The 17,935-nt window shown below is 55.5% G+C and overlaps 8 protein-coding genes across 8 annotated transcripts; 3 read left to right on the forward strand and 5 right to left on the reverse strand.

The window, feature by feature from the left end:
* Positions 1-673: 673 nt before the first annotated feature.
* On the reverse strand, positions 674-3,735 carry HETIRDRAFT_65834 (glycosyltransferase family 3 protein; the record flags this gene model as incomplete). The annotated part of the gene is made up of 6 exons (XM_009552904.1): positions 674-1,174; positions 1,241-1,320; positions 1,386-1,835; positions 1,910-2,249; positions 2,319-3,061; positions 3,292-3,735. 6 exons carry the CDS (start codon positions 3,733-3,735, stop codon positions 994-996), a joined length of 2,238 nt encoding a protein of 745 aa, XP_009551199.1. The 3' UTR covers positions 674-993.
* Positions 3,736-4,287: 552 nt separating this feature from the next.
* On the forward strand, positions 4,288-6,515 carry HETIRDRAFT_429889 (uncharacterized protein; the record flags this gene model as incomplete). The annotated part of the gene is made up of 14 exons (XM_009553035.1): positions 4,288-4,323; positions 4,397-4,438; positions 4,517-4,549; positions 4,649-4,745; positions 4,806-4,831; positions 4,889-4,919; positions 4,979-5,011; positions 5,080-5,211; positions 5,273-5,458; positions 5,527-5,571; positions 5,649-5,675; positions 5,765-5,805; positions 5,873-5,898; positions 5,969-6,515. 14 exons carry the CDS (start codon positions 4,288-4,290, stop codon positions 6,513-6,515), a joined length of 1,302 nt encoding a protein of 433 aa, XP_009551330.1.
* Positions 6,516-6,886: 371 nt separating this feature from the next.
* HETIRDRAFT_52953 (uncharacterized protein) lies at positions 6,887-8,230 on the reverse strand (the record flags this gene model as incomplete). Its single annotated transcript, XM_009552865.1, has 5 exons — positions 6,887-6,950; positions 7,008-7,081; positions 7,141-7,294; positions 7,352-7,773; positions 7,844-8,230. 5 exons carry the CDS (start codon positions 8,228-8,230, stop codon positions 6,887-6,889), a joined length of 1,101 nt encoding a protein of 366 aa, XP_009551160.1.
* Positions 8,231-8,882: 652 nt separating this feature from the next.
* On the forward strand, positions 8,883-9,986 carry HETIRDRAFT_460782 (uncharacterized protein; the record flags this gene model as incomplete). Its single annotated transcript, XM_009553036.1, has 6 exons — positions 8,883-8,979; positions 9,036-9,287; positions 9,348-9,443; positions 9,509-9,630; positions 9,689-9,786; positions 9,853-9,986. 6 exons carry the CDS (start codon positions 8,883-8,885, stop codon positions 9,866-9,868), a joined length of 681 nt encoding a protein of 226 aa, XP_009551331.1. The 3' UTR covers positions 9,869-9,986.
* A 405-nt stretch (positions 9,987-10,391) lies between these two features.
* Positions 10,392-11,471, forward strand: HETIRDRAFT_480555 (uncharacterized protein). Its single transcript, XM_009553037.1, has 3 exons — positions 10,392-10,604; positions 10,666-11,212; positions 11,267-11,471. Exons 1-2 carry the CDS (start codon positions 10,398-10,400, stop codon positions 11,200-11,202), a joined length of 744 nt encoding a protein of 247 aa, XP_009551332.1. The 5' UTR covers positions 10,392-10,397; the 3' UTR covers positions 11,203-11,212; positions 11,267-11,471.
* Positions 11,472-11,502: 31 nt separating this feature from the next.
* HETIRDRAFT_389454 (uncharacterized protein) lies at positions 11,503-13,360 on the reverse strand. The gene is made up of 6 exons (XM_009553038.1): positions 13,197-13,360; positions 13,124-13,144; positions 12,978-13,058; positions 12,562-12,902; positions 11,885-12,496; positions 11,503-11,822 (listed from the first exon to the last, which is right to left on the reverse strand). The coding sequence occupies exons 1-6, from the start codon at positions 13,318-13,320 to the stop codon at positions 11,688-11,690; spliced, it is 1,314 nt and encodes a 437-aa protein (XP_009551333.1). The 5' UTR covers positions 13,321-13,360; the 3' UTR covers positions 11,503-11,687.
* A 1,448-nt stretch (positions 13,361-14,808) lies between these two features.
* HETIRDRAFT_421898 (uncharacterized protein) lies at positions 14,809-15,597 on the reverse strand (the record flags this gene model as incomplete). Its single annotated transcript, XM_009553039.1, has 4 exons — positions 14,809-14,982; positions 15,029-15,067; positions 15,207-15,342; positions 15,389-15,597. 4 exons carry the CDS (start codon positions 15,595-15,597, stop codon positions 14,809-14,811), a joined length of 558 nt encoding a protein of 185 aa, XP_009551334.1.
* A 1,300-nt stretch (positions 15,598-16,897) lies between these two features.
* Positions 16,898-17,871, reverse strand: HETIRDRAFT_455007 (uncharacterized protein; the record flags this gene model as incomplete). The annotated part of the gene is made up of 6 exons (XM_009553040.1): positions 16,898-17,002; positions 17,061-17,326; positions 17,392-17,479; positions 17,557-17,690; positions 17,750-17,801; positions 17,854-17,871. The coding sequence occupies 6 exons, from the start codon at positions 17,869-17,871 to the stop codon at positions 16,898-16,900; spliced, it is 663 nt and encodes a 220-aa protein (XP_009551335.1).
* Positions 17,872-17,935: the final 64 nt, after the last annotated feature.

Consider the following 17,935-nt stretch of genomic DNA (forward strand, 5'->3'; position numbering starts at 1 on the left):
CAAGACTTGCCTAACTGGGCACTGTGGGCCGGGATGATCGGCAAAACCTTGTCACGCTCTCATGGCTCAGGGCTATCGTTTCGAGCACACTGTGTGCTCACCTCTTTGTAGTACCTTATTAAACTTCACTACGTCTCCACCTATTGATCATTGAATTTGAGAGCTAATTATTGACTGGCACTATCAAAGACAGCAGTGGAGAGTGGTTGTCACAGACGAGTCACGCAGGGAAGTCCGGCGCTTTTTTCTTATATCCACAATGAAGCGCTCGGGAACCCGTTTTTTTCTGGCGCGGCCCTCTCAAAAATTATGCAAGACCCTGTAACGTGAACGGCGCGTGAAGGAAACTTTGATGGTCATGATCGCCCCATCAAACTTGGCTGCCAGAGGTACAGCACTGGCCAAAGAGCTGTTCTTTGTGGTAGGGAATCAGGACGATTCGGCAAGGAAGCCTGTGGCCGATGTGTTTGCAACCCTCACGAGTGGGCTTTGCACAGGTGCTGCACAATCGAGAGTCTTTTCTTATAAGACGTGTTCGCACACTCAACCGAGATTTACTGTATGGCTCTTGTTCAGAGTGCCTCGTCTGATCATCTCCCGAAGTGCAAGTATCATATCGGTACGTGTTGCCATACAGCGAAGCAGCACAGTCTTCTCCATTCTTGTTCCAGTTCCAGTTTCAAAAAAGCTTCCGACAAGGGTCATGATTTGACTGCAACAGAAGTACAGTACAGTACATCCCGTACAAGCTCGTATAACAGACGCACCGCCAAAGCGTAAATGCGGGTCTACAAATGGGAACAACAGCAATATCTAGCGCGCTATCCGAACATGTGAAGCATAGTGTTGAGGAGATGCATTGACATAAAGACACAGAGAGTGAGATTGAAAAAAAAAGACAGGTGACAGGGGGAATTGCGTGCACATCACCACCGTCGTCGTCGTCGAGCTTGAGCACAAACTTGCCTGTGCAAAAGGTGTAAAAGGGAGCGATCAGGACGATTTTCCGTTCGCGGAGCCGTTGCCGTTGCTGTTGGTGCCGTTGACCTGCGAGAGCGCGGCGTCCGCCTGGCGGAGGTCGCCTTCGCTGAGGGACTTGAATGGCCCGCCGCCCGGGGTGCTCGCGCCCGACATAACCGACGAAGCGCGTGAGCGGACCTTCATGACCAACGGGCTAGACGGACGAGAGCATCGCGGAGCCGTGAGCGTAGGGAGGGTATGTAGCACAAGGGAAACCTACAAGGGATAGCTGTCGTCATCCGCGTCTTGATTCGTCGGCCACACGTATCCCTTGTAATCGCTCGTTCCCAGAGATTGCATCTACGCCGGCATCATTGGGTCAGCGAACAAGCTTTCGCTGTCTCCGCTGTGTTATCATCACGCACCTCTTCCGTGAGCGTGCCCATATCACCAGGCGTCGCCATCCCCGTATGCCTCAAGCGCGGACTCGCCGGCATGCTCATCGCCAACTTCTCCTGCCCGCCCCCAAAGTACCCAAGGTCGTCCTCCTCGCCCTCCCCGTCGAGCCCGCCGTAGAACGAGTCTGGGTACGCGCGGCGCAGCGCGAGCTGGCGCGCCTTGGCGTACTCGATCCCGAGGTTCTTCCAGTCGAGCAGCGGCGACAGGCGCTCGACGCGGTTCCGCTGGTTGATGCGCTGCCGCCGCGTCTTGGTGCAGAAGCCGAAGAGGCAGTCCGCGAGCTGGTTCACGGACTCCTCGGCGGACTTCATGCGCCGGTCGACGATGTAGCAGCCTTCGTCCTCGGGTCGCTCGATCATGTCTTGCATGAAGCATCCGAACCCGGACAGGTTCGTCGTCACGGATGGGATCCCCATCTGTTCACGGCGTGGACGAGCGCGATGTTCATCTCAACGGCATCTCACGTGGAAGAAAAAAGAGAGGGACGTACCACCGTGCATTCCGCAGGCGTGTACCCCCACGGCTCGTAATAGCTCGCAAACACGCCGAGATGGCAGCCACGCACGAACTCCTCGTAGTCAAGCCCGAGCACGGGGTTGTTCGAGCTCAAAAAATCCGGGTGGAAGATGACCTTGACGCGGTCGTACGAGTTGTTGAACAGCTTGACGCGCCGGATCTGGTTCAGGATCGGGTCGTTCGCGTCGTCGGCCATGTTGTGCGTCGTGACGGGCGGCAGGCCGTGGCGCTTGAGCGCGAAGATGCGGCGCTTCAGGAGCACCTTGTCTTCTTCGGATAGCAGCTCGTCCGCTGAGGGAAATTTCGAAAAGTCACTGAAGAGTCGAGCGAAACCATTTTATAAACGCTGTCAAAGAGCAGGGAAGGAACACGACGGCGCTTACCCATTCGACCGCGCCGCGATGTCGAACAAGCGCGTCCCGATCCGGTTTTGGATCTCGGTCACGGTATCGCGCAACTGCTTCGTGACCGCCTGGCCCTTGAGCGAGTCGATCGTGTACGAGTGCGTCGACGCGGGCATGATCATAAACGCGACGACGGTCACGTTCGAGTTGGCGGACTGCAGGCGGTAGTTGAGCCGTGCGAGGGCCTCGATGAACATGTCCGCGCCCTTGTTTCTGTACTCGTATCGACCGGCGGTGAACAGGTAGAGGGTGTTGTCGAGGTCCCAGTCCATGTGTCCGTAAAAGTGGCCGCGGACAAACTCGTGGATCTTTGCCTTGGCGGTGGAGTGCAGGTTCTGGAACTCGTGCATCGCTTGGAACTTGACGACGTTGAGTCCATTCGGGAGGACGCCGTCGGGTTTGCGTTTGAGAAGGTGCTCGGCCTCGTACGCGGTGATGTGTGACACGGTTGTGAAGACGTCGGCGCAGTGGGCGGCGGAGCGCTCGATGCAGTAGCGGTGGTAGATCCCGCGCTTACCCGCTTCGTGGTCGACGTCAAAGTACTGGAGGTTGTTGTAGAAATCGACGCTGCCTGCGCAGAGGTAGCGGCCGAGAAGGGTTGCGTGGGTGGTGAAGACGGTGGTCACGTCGATGTGCCGTTTTCGGCAGAGAGGGATCGCAATGCCGGCTTGCCATTCGTGAAAGTGGGCGACGACGGCGGTGGTGAATTGTCGGGAGACATACTGCACATGTCAAGGATCAGTCATCGGGGCTTCGCAGCACGATTCGTCAACTCCCGCCTGAGGAATGGGTGTCTCCGGAGAGAAGTAAGGAAGACGAAGCCATTCGCGAACTGGGTCCCAGTTTTTCACCCAGGGATCACCAGAAAAGGCAACCATCGCACGTTTGTTGAAGAAGGGCGGAGCCGAGCACGATGGTGACAATAGGGAGGAAGAGAGAGAGAAATACTCACCTCGCCGAGAAACCATGCGACCAAGTAGCCAAAGACAATGGTTTCGTTCGTCTCATGATCGTTTGGGGGCGTGGGGATGCCAGCGAGGTTCCATAGATCGCCCTTCCACTCGTCGAGGCGATGGTACTGGCTGCCGGTGTCGAAGAGAAGGACGTGAGGGGCGCCCTCGATGAGCCAGCGGCCGTAGAGGGCCTTGACGCCTGTAGCGCGCATGGCTTCGAGGGCGGCTGCGATGTGGGGATCGGAGGGCTCCTCTGCCTCGACCTCCATCGGGGCGGTCTTGTAGGAGAGGGGCCCGATGAGGGTGTACCTGTCGCCAAACTCGGAGACGGTGACGGGGACCTTTGTCTTGATGACGGTGTAGATGCCGCCGACTTTGTTTGCGACCTCCCATGCACACTCGAAGAGGACGGGGTTGTGAACGTCCCGTCTTTCGTCGGCCATGAGGGTGAGCGAATGGGGGAGATGGGGATGAGTACGAAAAAGAGTGGCGAGGACGACGACGATGACGACGACGACGACGACGACGAGGGTGTGGAGAAGGTGGAGAGGGCGGAGAGGGAGAGGGACGGAGGGTCGTGTTGAGAATGGGGCTGGACGCGCTGACATCACGATTCCCATGCCCCAGATCACGTGGAATGCTCACGGGGTCTCCCGCCGCCGACGCAGCACCGCCACCCGCCAGGCACGCGCAGGGCCCATCAGATCCGACCCATAAGTTACGAGCGCGCGAGGACCCCTGACAATTCAGCCAAATGTATGTTTGGCCAAAAGGGTCCACTACAGGACAAATTTTTGGGCCTACGGCGCTACACGCCGCCTCACTACCGTAGGAAAAACATACGTTTGGCCGAATTGTCAGGGGTCCCAGCACGCGCACCCGTTCCACAATCGACCCCAAAACACGGCCCCTACAAACGTCTGATCTGCAAAAATAGGTTTATTAGTCCAGCACTCGTCTCCTCTCCTCCCCATCAAAAAGCAGATGCGTCTGCAATGCCCCGCGTCCTCATCCAGACCAACGTCAACGGAGTGAGCCCCACCCTCTGTCATAGTCTCGGGTCCTGAACGTTGGCACTGACCCCCCTCGGTTCATTTTGCCAAGAATATCACTCCTTATTCAATCGCGGGCATCGCTGCACTGCTGGTAAGCCTGTCAACCCCTCGCGCCTGACGCGTCTGACGTCCCGCGTAACTGATCCCCCCGCTCGATTTCGCCGTCCAGGTCTATGATTACATTTGCACCCTCGACCAGGAAGTACGTCCTATCCCTGACCGCGCCCCTTCCTCGTATCCGTACCGCCCGAATAGCGCCCTCCTCTCGCGACTCACTTTTTTTCATTTTCCGGATCGCTAGATCGAGTTTGTCTGGTCAGGGCCCTGGTCTCTGGGAAAATTCCTCTTCCTCGCCAATCGCTACTCGCCGTTCATAGACACCTTCATCTCCCTCCACCGTAAGCAATCCCTCTTCCGTCCACTGCGCGCCCATCGCTACAATGAATTCTTTGCGTCAGTCCTCACCAGCTTCGAGTCCCCTGAGGTAAACTTATTTCATATCTTGCGGGAAGTGATTGAAACTCATCCCCATCCCCAATAGCACTGTCTAGCCCAGTTCAAAGTCGTCGCATGTTCGTCCTTCCGTCTTCTTCCCATCTCTGCTTCGGTCCCTAACTATGTGCGCATGAAGGGCTGATCACTCTAGGCACCTTGCTCTCCGAGGGTGCGTCGGTCCCCTTGTCGGTTGTATCTTCGACAGCGTCTTGACTTCATGGGGTGCACTGCCCACAGCCATCCTGATGCTCCGGACATACGCCATCTGGGACCGCAAGCGCTGGGTCCAGGTCCTCCTCCTCTGCATCCTGCTCCTTGTCTTCCCCGCCGCGATCGCCGTCACCCACATCGAGGTCGCCTCTTTCGAATGTGCGTTTGCGCGTTCGTCTCCTGGTATGTGTTGGTACGGACTGAGTTTTCACGCGCGCAGACGGCCCCTCTCCACACCCCACGATCCCGGGATGCACGCTCAAAAAGGCCAGCAGGATCATCTACATCGCCTACGTCCTGCTCATGGTCTCCGAAACCGGTCAGTCTCGCCTGCTCCGCAAGTCGCCTCTCGCTGACCCAGCGACAGTCATCGTCGCCCTCACGGGCATCAGGGCCATCCAGCACCGTAAGTCGCGTCCCTCACGCGTCGATTCCTCTCCGCAGCCCTCGGCTGATGGCTGCCGTCAAATACAGTGCGAGCGACGCGGTCGCCCCTGGTCGTTGCTCTATACCGAGACGGTGCGTGGGCCCTCTCCCGCCACAGCACCCTCTCGCCACGCGCTGAACTGAGCCTTCACCGTCCCCATCACCTCTAGGCATACTCTTCTACGGCTATCTGTTCGGTGAGCACTATCAGCCCTGCGCCCGCTCGCCATGTGATATTCACAGAGCACGCGTTTGTCGTGTTGTTGTCGTGCCACCGGTCTTGTAGCCATCACGGCCATGAACGTGATCGTCCCCGTAGCCGCGCCGGTACGTCGCGCCCCTCCCGCCCCTCACTTTCATCGAGACAATAGCTCACACGATCCCCGCCTAACAGGTCGAGTTCTCCAACTGGCTCGCAACGTGAGTCTCCTCCTCACGCCCGCCCCGCCGACTCCTCTCACCCGTCCCGCCCCGTCCCTCCGCGACCCAGCCCCCAGCGCGTCCTGCACAGCATCATGTGTACCCGCGTCCTCCTCTTCATCTTCCGCGCGCGCTACGCGGGGTCGCATCCCCGCAGCGCCTCCGCCTCCGCCTCCCCCCACGCCTACGCCGCGCCCGCGGGCGCTACCGGCAGCGCGCGCACGGACTCGGACGCAGCGGAGCTCACGTCCTTCGCGAAGCTCACGACGATGTTCTCGACGGTGTGGGGGCCCGGCGAGGGCGCGCCGGACGGGCTCGGCGCGGGCACGCGCGTCGGCTCCTCCTCCTCCGAGGAAGGGGAGGGCGAGCTGGGCAGCGAGCAGTGGAGGCGGCGGCGGCTGCGAGGGGCGGGGGAGGGGGACGTCGAGGAGGAGATCGAGATGGAGGTTAGGAGTGAGCGCGTGCGCGGCGCCGAGGAGGATTATGAGCGGGGCCAGGGGCGCCCGAGCACGAACGCGCCGGGGGGCAGCATCGAGACGACGCGCGCGCTGCTCGGCCGCGGCGAGGAAGAGGCGCAGGACGCCATTGCTACGATCGGACGCACGCGCTCCCGATAAAAGGCCCGCAAGGCGTGGAAACGACCCGTCTCACGTTCACGTTCATGTTTTACGTTTCTTTGACGATATTTCTTTGAGATGGAGATGCGGTGCGGCGGGAGCGCAGGATATACCTAGGCAGATAGGCAGGCTGTGTAGCGAATATTTAACATTAAGTATGCGACGAGTGTATTGGTACGACGTGGTTGCTCGCTCGCACTCGTGCGAGCAGAAGTGGATCGCGTCGGGCCTGAATTTTTTGTTTTTTGGTGGGTGTCTTGCACTGAGGTGGCGCACGTATGTGTTTTGCGTACGGTATGCACATCGAGGTAGATGGGGGTGGGTGAGTGCGAGCGGGAGAAGCTAGCGAGTGCGAGCGGCCAGCGATGCCTCTACATGTCCCGCTTCTTCTTCGCGGATTTTTCGCCTGTGATGTCCCACTTGCCGAAGAGGAGGCTGGACGGGGAGGAGAAGGGGTAAGCAGAAGCCAAAACGGGACCAGGAAATACCCACTCGAAGGCAGACATGATGGTCCATTTCCGATTGTCAGCCTCGAGGAAGACGAGGGAGCGAGGTCCATAAAAGACCTAGTCGTTCGTTAAACAAAATTGATAGGCTCCTTGAGGGACCATAGGGGTCTACGCACCTCGTCGTCGACCTCATGCTGCTTGCGGGGCAGGCAGTGCAAGAACTTCCAGTCAGCCTTGGCCCCGCCCTCTTTGCAAAGCGCCTCAGTGACCTGGTACCCATGGAAATCCTTCAATCGCTGCTCTTTCTCTGCTTCCTGGCCCATCGAGATCCTATGAACAGAGGATGACCATCCGCCGTCAACATCCAGCGCGCCGAAAAACACTCACCACGTATCCGTCACGACGACGTCCGCGCCCTGTACCGCCTCGCGCGGGTCGGAGCCCCACCAGATCTTCTTGTCACACCCGAGCTCTTTGACGCGGTCCCACACGGGCGCGGGGCACTGGTACATCGCCTGCGGGGGCGTCGCGACGCGCAGCGAGTGCCCGAGGCGGGGGTACGCGACGAGCATGTCGTGCAGCACGTTCGCGGAGTCGCCGACGTACGCGACCGTGAGCGGACGCAGCGTCGGGAGCGGCTTGAAGTGGAACTTTTCGGACTCGGAGGGGGACGCGGCGGAGGCGGCGGAAGCGGGCTCGAAGAGGTGCGCGTGCTCGTGGAGGGTGAGGAGGTCCGCGAGGATCTGCGTCGGGTGCCAGAGAGAGGACAGCGCGTTGAGAACGGGCACGGGGGAGTGCTTTGCGAGCTCCTGTGGTAACGTGACGCCGGTCGAGTCATATCCTGCTGTGAGAGAGACACGCGGGCGGGGGGCGACGCACCTCGATCTCAGAGTGTTCGCCGACGCGGGCGAAGATGCCCTGGCACATGCCGCCGATGACGCGCGCGGTGTCGCGCGGGGACTCGTTCACGCCGAGCTGGATGTCCTCGCGGCCGAGGAACAGCGCGCGGCCGCCGAGCAGCACCGACGCGGTCTCTGCGGCGACGCGGGTGCGGGTGCTGCGTTTCGAGAAGATCAGCGCGATAGACTTGTTGAAGAGCGACTGGGACGGCATGCGCAGGCGCGTGCGCTTGCCGCCCGTGTACGGCGCCTGCGGGGCGAGCCAGGGCGTGGAGACCTGCTTGAGGTAGTAGGCGTGAGAGATGGCGCGAGTGATCTGGGGACCGGTAAGGTCAGCGAGGGTCATCAGGTGGGGAACGGCGGCCATCGTGAGTGTGTGCGAGCTCGACGAAGAGGACAGCGGCAAGCAGGTTTCGAGCTGTTTCAAGGCTTTGACTCAACCAGGCAGGTGGGAATTTTCAGGTCAGCTGGCTAGCATGCGCCTTCGCTTAGCCGTGTCATAACTCGACCCTTGCATGCCTCTTCTTCATCAAAAATCGAGCGTTGCGCGCACATCATATAAGTGAACGCCTTCTGACAGCTTTCATTCTTTTGGTTCTTCCAGGCAAAACTCTGCCCGTTTTTTTCTGGGTTGCCTCAATCTGATGCGAATGCCGTCTCGGCAGTCTCTGCGCGGTACGTATGAGGCTTTCACCGCGTCCGTTCTTTGTCGGAAGCCGAAGCCTGCGTGTGAGCAGCGTACTCAAAATTACGGCCTGGTACACCTCCGGCGTTGATTAGAATATCGTCGCATTCCAACCAGCCGCTCACGTCCGTCACACCATCACTACCGTCTATAGAGCGGTCATTCCGTCTCGCGTGCCGCTCTCCCCATTTCCATCCGATTGGTCGTAGGTCGGTTCAGAAATAGTCCTCATCATTCACGTCTCCTCGAGCATGTGAACGGTGCCTCTTCGGCGCTCGTCTGTCGGACTGGACCCTGCTTGACGAGGTATTTAAGGCCTCAGGTCAACGCACAGATGCATCCCCGCACCGTCTGCATCATGAAGACCATCTTTGCTCATACTGCACTCGTCGTGTCCTTTATCCTTGGCGCTGCGGCCGCCTCAGTTGTTGGTACGCAAGCAGTCGTTCGCGTTTTCATGCGTCGCGTCTTACCCGTGAATTTGAAGACATCCCGGTTGATGGGCCGGGTCGTGTCCCAAACCCTGCACGCTGCCCCAATGCGCAACTGGTCGACACCAAGTACATCGACGTGGCTGGGGACAAGGTCACGTACGCGACTTATTCCTGCGACCACGGCGACGCTGCCCCCACGTCCTCGGACGCGCTCGCAAGCCGCGGCATGTCGTCTCTGACCACCTTGGCAACGAGAGACGCGACCGAATGCACGGAGACGCCCAACTGCCGATGCGGACAGACATGTGAGTTGCCCTGTCGCGTCTGTGCGCACGTTAGACTGAATTTTGACGTGCAAATCGCAGGTGTCGCGACGTGCAACGCGAACACGGTCAATGCGCCGACGCTCTCGAACTGTCAGACCCTCACTCAGGCTCTCAAGATTGTAGGCACCAACAACGGTAAGTACCCACTCGCTCGCACGCACGCCTCTACCTTGTTCCAACGCGCGTACTCCTCGATGCAGGCATCGGCCAGACCTTCTTTGTCGATCCCGGTAACTCTGTCTTGTTCTTCTTCGGCGACTGTGGCTTCGAGTGGGACAACCTCAACAAACAGACGCAGATCGAGTACTGCTGGGATGATTTCGTCAGTGCTTCCCTATATCCGTAGCCCTCTCCTATTACGCGCTGACGACGATAAACAGGCAAACACCGAGACGACGCTCTACACCGTCTGTTTGGGTCAAAGCAGCAACAACAAGGGTGGATCGTGCCTGTCGGTCACTGATGACTGGCAGCTCTCGTACGTCTTTCCTACCATTCGCATATCAGATCTATCGAATTGATAAATCTGCCTTCGGGCTCTCAGATTCGATTTCGTTTAAAAGTCTAAATTGGCTCCTTGGGTCGCGCTTCCAAGTATCTCATTGGGATATTGTTCTTGATGGATGAAGCTTCAGTAATTGTAATTCTGCTTGATGGCCAGATATAAAGACAAGAAAATTTAGTGAGCAAAAGCGGGACTCCTGCAAAGCACCTTTGTTTAAACTGTAAGACTCGGCGTAAACTCGGGATGTCAGCGACGAGCTCCGAGCGATTTCTCGGTGTCTGACGATCCATTTTGACGATCATGTTCGATAGTTTTCTCGGTGTGAAACCTCAGAAAACCCTCAGGAGGCCCGATGCCTTTTTGGCGCTGAATAAGGACCAAGGCTAGTCAACAGCGATACCGCAAGAAACTGACCTAAAAATGTATAAGCACATAAATCGGATATTGCCGATGCTACATTTCCGGTATCGAGATCGAACCAAAGTCCAATCTCAGCCCTTTCCATTAGCATACGGATACAACGTTGGTGTGATTTTGGGGTCATTTCCGTCGGCACCAGGATCGGACATATTCATTCACCACCAATGACTTCGTACAACCATCGCACAGCTTCTGGTTCCGCATCGCTCGGGACAACGACTGAATTCGAGATCTTGAGAGCTTCACACAAGTTCCTGCGTGAAGATGACGCGGAAAATCTGGACTGGAACGAGCAGTTGGCGAGGAAATATTACTCCAGTCTCTTTCGCGAGTTCGCATTGTGCGATTTGAAGCACTACAAGACAGGGAATGTGAGTGCTTCATCTCGTTGTACATTGCCGTCCCGTCCTCATGGCCGAATGCTCCGTTCAGTTTGCGCTTCGATGGCGAACAGAAGGGGAGGTGCTCTCTGGCGCCGGCGAGACTACGTGCGGAAATTCGCGCTGTCGGCATCATGCCCCTCCAGATCATGACCCAGACAGTATTCCCTCGACCTCACTGAAGACCCTCGAGCTCCCTTTTGCATATGAGGAACACGGAGAAATGAAAAGCGCCCTGGTCAAAGTGGTCTTGTGTGACAAATGTTGCAAGAAGTTGATGTGGAAGCGAAACAAAGAGAAAGAGGAAATCATGAAGTTGGCTTCGTCGTCCTCTTCGAAAGAGGCAGAGCGCGCGAAGGAACGCAAGCCACCACAGGATCCTTCAGCAAGGGGTGATTGGGATGAACGTCCGGTCCATCGAGAAGATCAGATAGGCGACAGAATCGGGGGAGAGGAGGAAGAGAAAGAGTCAGGTCGACAATTATATCGACATGGACGACGCTCTCGCTCGCAGTCACCAACAGAGAAATCTGCCTCACATCGCTCCCATCGAAGGCGGTCTCGATCACCTCGAAGTCGTAAGATTTAGAAGGGTTTAGGTGTGTCTGTCTTCCTTGATCTTGCATAATGCTCATCTGAGTCAAGCTCGAAAGCGTTGGTTGTTGAAGTGAATATCAGATGATGCACACATCCTTCATGTGCTCACTACATGATAGCATAGACGACGTCCGCGAACGATATCATGGTCATTGATCATTTTTCGGCTCCCAAGCGCCTTTTTGTTATATGTCAAGGCATCTTATTACCGTTTGTACGATAACAATCGATAGGAGTATATGATACAGAGATGATCTTCAGATGAATTAAGGCAGGACATCCCAAATTGCCAGAAATCGAAGTTTCTGATATTCACATCCTAATCTGTCACAGCATTGACACGACGATCTTTAATGCCACACAACCTTTATTACTGGGAGGTATGGCCGCAACCCCCACCTGACATACAACAAGCGCGAACATCAAACTTTTCGTTCTTCTCGTACATCCTGCATCCTAGACACCTTAAATAATGCACTATGCGGATCCATTAGCAGATGTGACAACGGCTGCAGCAACATCTTCTCCTGGAAGGGTGGCAGCCGCGGCCGTAGTCTCGGGCTTATTGGCGTTCTTGCCCTTCCCAGGCGGTGGGGGGTGGTAGACCTTTTCCTGATCGCGCACGAGCAAGACTACTCAGCAAAAAAAACCTTTGTATATGCTATAACGCGCACCTTTTTCTTTTTGGCTGGCTTTGCATTCGGGTCTGGGTACGCTAGTTTCTCCACTTTTTGCCACTCTTCATCCTCCGAGAAAGCCTTGCGTATCGGCTCCAAGAGGCTGATGATCGCATCAGCGACCGCAGACTTCAAATCCTTTGGATGGAGAGCCTTTTCTTCAAACGCCTTCTTCATCTCCTGGAATGACGCGTAATGGCTCGACCCGCCAAACTTCTCGTCTCGATAGACGGAGAATACCGTGCCCTCCGGCGCGCCCTTGCCCACGAACGGCTTCTGTTCACCGAGCACGTCTTTAGAAACGCCCTCCTCAGGGTCGGCGCCGACCTGGCCTCGCGCGCGCTCGAGGCGCAGCTCGCTGATGGGAATGAGCACGGCATCGACGAACGCGAGTACACCGTTGTCCTCGATATTACCCTCTTCGCAAAAGGCCTTCTTGATCTTTTTCCGCACGGCATCGGGCGGGTCAAGAAAGTCGATCTTGGAATCAGGGTCGGAGGAAGACATCTTGCCCCCCGCGAGTCCCGGGACCATTGCATTCATGAGGTGCGCGCGCTTGGCGTAGCCGAGACGGGGGAGGTAGAGTTCTGCAAAGGTGAAGATTTTGCGCTGAGGTAGAGTGATGAGAGTGTGATGGGTTTGCCGCCAAATGATTCACAGTGAGAGATGCCCACCTGGTCGACGCCACCAAACTGGAAATCTACGTCCAGGTATTGTTCGTCGAGAGCTTGAAGGCCAGGATAGAGCAGCCCGCTCAGCAATGGGCTCTCTACTTGTTTCACCACCTCCGCACCGGCCTTCTTCGCATCGTGCTCGGTGACGGTCGCGCAGAGCTTATAATTGTCGAGATTGTACTCTCTCGTGAGCTGGTAAGATGAACCCTCGACGAAAACCAGCTTCGAGATGGGGATCCCAAGAGATTTGAAGACAGCGATGAGGAGGAACTGGTAGTATTTGGTCCTGTGAGTGACAAGCTCGAGTGGAGCTTTAAGATTGTCGAGAAAGGCGTGAACATCTGTGTGCGATCACATCAGATGAGATCACAAGTTCCTATGAGACACCGAAGTGGAATGACCTCCAAGTTACTTACCCGCAAGTAATATTTTGACCTCGACACCTGCCCGCAAGAAATCCGCGATCTTGGCCAAAGGCACGAAATAGCCTATGTGCGCTATACAGACACAAGGTTGTCAATTCTTTGGGTTACTCTCCAAACCCTAGCGCCCATGAACTCACGTCTGCCAGTAGGAGCAGTTCCTGCCTAGCACTAAGCATTAAATTGACGCATATATGAAGTAACTCGACGTACCCCAGTAGCATTTTGGTGTCTTGCCCTGCTCAAGAATGCTTTTTATGGATTCGCCTCCAAGTACCTCCTGTAACCGTCTTGTAATCAGATGGAATCGCTCCTCGGGAGGTGCTTGGTGCTCCATGAAGCTTGAGGTGTCGGGTCGCAGCAGGTGTTCGTCAAGCTGGGTGACTCGATCTGGCGCTCTCGGCAATCGCCAGCATTGCTATTACCTGCGATTACTCTACGCTTTCCAATAAGAAACATTTTTGTTGGTGAGATATCTCAGATTCACACCCGTTACGATTCTTTTCGGGGGAGTACATACTGGGTACATAGGGGTACATCGACTTATGGGTAATCATTCCCGGGTCTACAAATTCATGGCTATGGCACACGAAGATATCTGGAGATATTGACTGATATTGGCCCCCGTCTAGTCTCATGTACTCGTGCCCACGAAAAGTGTTTGAACAGGTAACTGTGACATGTCACATCAGGAAAAGCGCGCAGATCTTCCATGGCCGGACACGGCCTGGGAAGGCTATGTAAGCGGGGGGTGGTGACACGGCCTCGCCAGGCGCCGCCAGTCTTGTAAGAGTCGAGAAGGGTAACATGAAAATGGCCATCATGGCGAGATTTGGTCAGTCTGACGAGATCTGGCCAGTCTGGCCAGTCTCGGCAGCTCATGTCAGATTCCTCCACACTGGGCAGGTCATTCAAGAATAGATATATCATGAATGTCATTGTCAATTTTTGCAGGCTCCACATTCTCATGTCTGATCCACTCGGACTGGCAAGCTCGTTTATAAAATTCGATGTCCTTGTCATTATACACTAGCTATACTAATACACAGGAGTTTGAAAGACATACAATGCATGCCGTTACAGATCAGGGGAAATGCATAGTATCTAGGAAGCGCGTAACAGCTGCATCCTTGTCGGGCGCTTCGCTGAAGATTCAGGACGAGTTTTTGGGCGTTTCATCTCAGCGCCAGCTGGAGGGTCATCTGCAGGCTTGCGCTTGGGTCATGGCCTCGGCTTCGGGCGAGAGGTGACACCAGAGCTGCTGGCGACTGGCGGGCATGTCAAATGGCAGCTAGGGGATGTGTGAGGAGACGAGTTGGTCCACATAGTAGACAAAGATGCTGCCTGAGGGCCAGGTGAAGACAACGGAGTCAGGGGATCCAGCACAAAAGACACTGTCTTCGCAGGGAGCGGAGTGACTGGGCACGCGGGAGCTAAAGAATCCAAATTGTCTTGAGCCATCTTGATGGTTGGTGAAGCAGGCGCAGGTGGAGTTTGTGTGTTGGCACTCGACTCAGATATAGCAGCAAGTGCAGGTGCAGGTCATGTGTCGGCACTTGATTCAGATACAGCAGGTGCAGGCACAGGTTGTGTATCAGCACTCGATTCAGATGCAGCAGGAACAGAGTCTGTTTAGAACCACGATCATATCAGTATTGCCATAATTGAATTACATGAAGGAGAATACTTGTTGCTCGGCACAACTCGCGTTCCTCACGCCGCACAGCAAAAAAATCTGCATCGGTCATTTCATGGTCTTTGGGGGACTTTTCAGTGGTTTGAAGGTCTTTATCAGTGTAAAAGATTTTCCTGTAATGATTGAGCATCAGGCAGGTATAAAAAAAGAGACTACATGCTTGTTCCAATATTGAAGAGTGTCCTTGGCCCAGTCTGGATCATTCTCGAATGCAGCAATGATATTGTCGACAAATGCACGGTAATTGAAGCCATCACTGCCCTCGGTGTCCCAGCTCTTTGTCGAGCTCAGGGCAAATTGTGTCTGCAATAGAAATAAGTATGGCAATGGTAGTGTTCACTTGACGTACATGTGCGGCAGCGTAAGCAATTAGCATTGGCGTCATGCGCTAGATGCCAAGCTTTCGGGCATTGCTGCGGGGGTTGATTGTGCCACTTATCCTATCGACGGACAACGGGCACGTGTATAACGTTTGGGCAACCTGAAATGACTGGTTAGCAAGATTAGTGACTTAGAATGAAACTTACGTGGATGAGAATATGCCCATGCGCAAATCTTTCATATGGCTGGAGGCAATTATACAAATCGGGATCTTGGTACATGAATGCCGGCATCAGATCCGCGCTGATGCTCAGCTGTCCATCTTTCAGTTTGCAAAAGGTTCTATAAATGATGTTAGCGAGTATACTTTTGCGAGATGCAAACTTACCCATCAGCATCTTTTTTCCATTCACTGACCCAGCATGCAGGCATCAGATAGAATGCTGTTTGGGGGTGATCAAACCCTCTTCCAGTCTTTGTGACTTCAGAGAGCGGAGGGACAAGGCCAGCATTGAGGAGCTTTGGAATGAATCTGAGGATCCGGCCTTTGATGGTGTTGGTGTCGTCACTGCGTCCTTGTGCACCAGCCTTATTCATCTGTAAAGCTATGGTCAACGTATGCGCGCATATAGTGACCTCTCAAAACAAAATGAGCGCATATATCCACTTGCCGTCTCGAGTGCCTTGTTTGCAAGGTCACCATTGCCCGGCTGTTTGGCCAATTGGCCCAACTGCGGGACATAGCTCACGATTGCGTTGTATATGCGCCGGTACTGGGCCTTCTCTTTGTTAGATCTGGGGCACAATGGAAAGGTCAGAAGAAGACAAAGGTCATGATGAAGACCTACACTTCTCCAGCCATCAAGGCATGGAGTTCGGTGGAGTTGTCAGTGCTTCTGGACAAGCAGTTGATGCCATGCCAAAAAGCTTGTTCGAGGGGTCGGACAGGGTCTATACCCTTCCAGGCCCAACAACCAGCATGCTCGTAGATCTTCAGGTCAAATTCAGACACCCTGTGGCATGTGAGATGACAGCCATGATCAAAAGATAACAAACTGACTGAGCATTCATGTGCCTGTGGGTCTTCGTGATCGTTGCCTGCTTGGATGCTGTTGGGTTGTTGCCTAACAATGACTCTTCAATGACTAACTCTACATCGGAGGAGTGATCAGTATCAGATATGACAATGGGGCGAGCCTTGCGAGCGAGACTCGACGTGATGGAGAACGTGAGCGAGACGCGTTTCAAGCGCCAACAATGCGACACTCCTTCAAATGCGGAGCCAGAGGTTCGGCGCTGGCCAAGCTTTGTCTCAGATGCCAAAGGTACTGAATAGATATGATAATGGGATACACGACCGAGCAGGCAGGATATCTCCTGCAATTTCTTCCATCATAAGGGTAAGAGTAATCTACATAAGATTCACGCCCCCAAGGCATCACTGGCGGATTGGCTGAAACGAACCAGCGCGATTCAGCGCGTCACAAACAGAAGAAAGACAAGGGGCTGTGCCGCCTTGAGGCCTGGCTCCAGCCCAGAGGTTGCACAACAAGGTGGAGGGAAACCTGCACTGACTGTTTGCTGTCACGCGTGAGGATGGGAAAGTGTCTATAAGCAACGGTAAAGGTGATGCTACGTATTACAACGGCACTGACCCAGCTGCAACAGATCCTTCTTCTGCGGACTCCCATTGAATTCCTCCCACGTTGTGCTAGTCGAACGGCCTGTGCTCCAGCCTTCTGCCAAGTTTGCTCTGTAGGAACTGTTGCTCGGCACATCCGCAACGCTTGCAGCAGACAATATTGACGCATTACTTTTTGAGGTTGGCGTTCCATTGGCCCATGCCTGTGTGCGGTGTATGTATGAGCGATAAGGCGGGGGGGAAGACACGTAGCACTCACTTGCCACCCGAGTTGAGGCCCTTAAGGCCGTTGGCAGCACCCATTCTGACTCCAAGCATGTTGCCAGTGGGATGAGACGATTTCCTCTGGCCTTGCAGCACCTCAATAGGAAATGACGTGTGGTGAGCGGCTAAGGAAGGCAAGGTGCAAAAAGCAAACGAAAGCGAACATTGCCCAGAGGACCTCGAGCATGAGCAGTGCAACACCCCCCATGCCCGGATGCCAGATGTACTCAGGGCCGCGGAAGTACACAGTGGCGAGGGTGTCCATGATCTGCAGCAGCGCATGCGGTGGGCCCCAGGCATTTGGCAGGTGCGGGTGCCGCGTGAGGGTCATCGATAGATGGGCTCTGTGCGGGGTGCTGCTCAGTGATGTAAGGCAAGGTGGGAGGGCCACGTTGTGGACGAGCGAATGTGGAGATGCACCTTGTCGAAGTGGGTTTTCACCTGGAGCTCGACACACGCACTCTCACTGGTGATGAGGCACCCACCGACAATGCTACCCTGGATTAATATCTCACCAGGCTTGCCGACGACGACACCCTTGGGATCCGCACAATTGAAGGGCTCATCCGGGACCTCGATGACATCAATGTTGACTTATCGGTGACGAGCTTGTTGTCGCCTTTCCATGCAAGGCCGACGGCCACGCAGACCTTGTAGCGGACACGTGCGAGGCCGGAGGAGAAGTTGGTCATGGACAGGGAGGTGTGTGGGATGGGGAGGTGCAAGAGGAAGGTGGTGAGCCCATGGCGGGCGGGGTAGCAGTGAGCGGGGAGCAGGAGCTCGCCTGCAAGCGGGTGAGGGAGGACGGCATTGGAGGATGGCAGGCCAGGGTTCTAGAAGAACCTTTGGGTGTGTAGGAAGGTGGAGGTGGCCAAGTGGTCCTGCGAGGTGAGCTCTGCATGAACGACTCAGACGTGGGTGGGCAGACAGACAAACGGGTGACTCACCATCTCTCTCTTCTCCATTATCGCATTCCTTGCTCTCCTACACTGGCAAGCGTGGATGGTGCAGGCTTGAACTTGCTCAGCG

Source organism: Heterobasidion irregulare, assembly GCF_000320585.1.
Source record: "Heterobasidion irregulare TC 32-1 unplaced genomic scaffold scaffold_11, whole genome shotgun sequence".
In the NCBI taxonomy this organism is placed as follows: Eukaryota; Fungi; Basidiomycota; class Agaricomycetes; order Russulales; family Bondarzewiaceae; genus Heterobasidion; species Heterobasidion irregulare.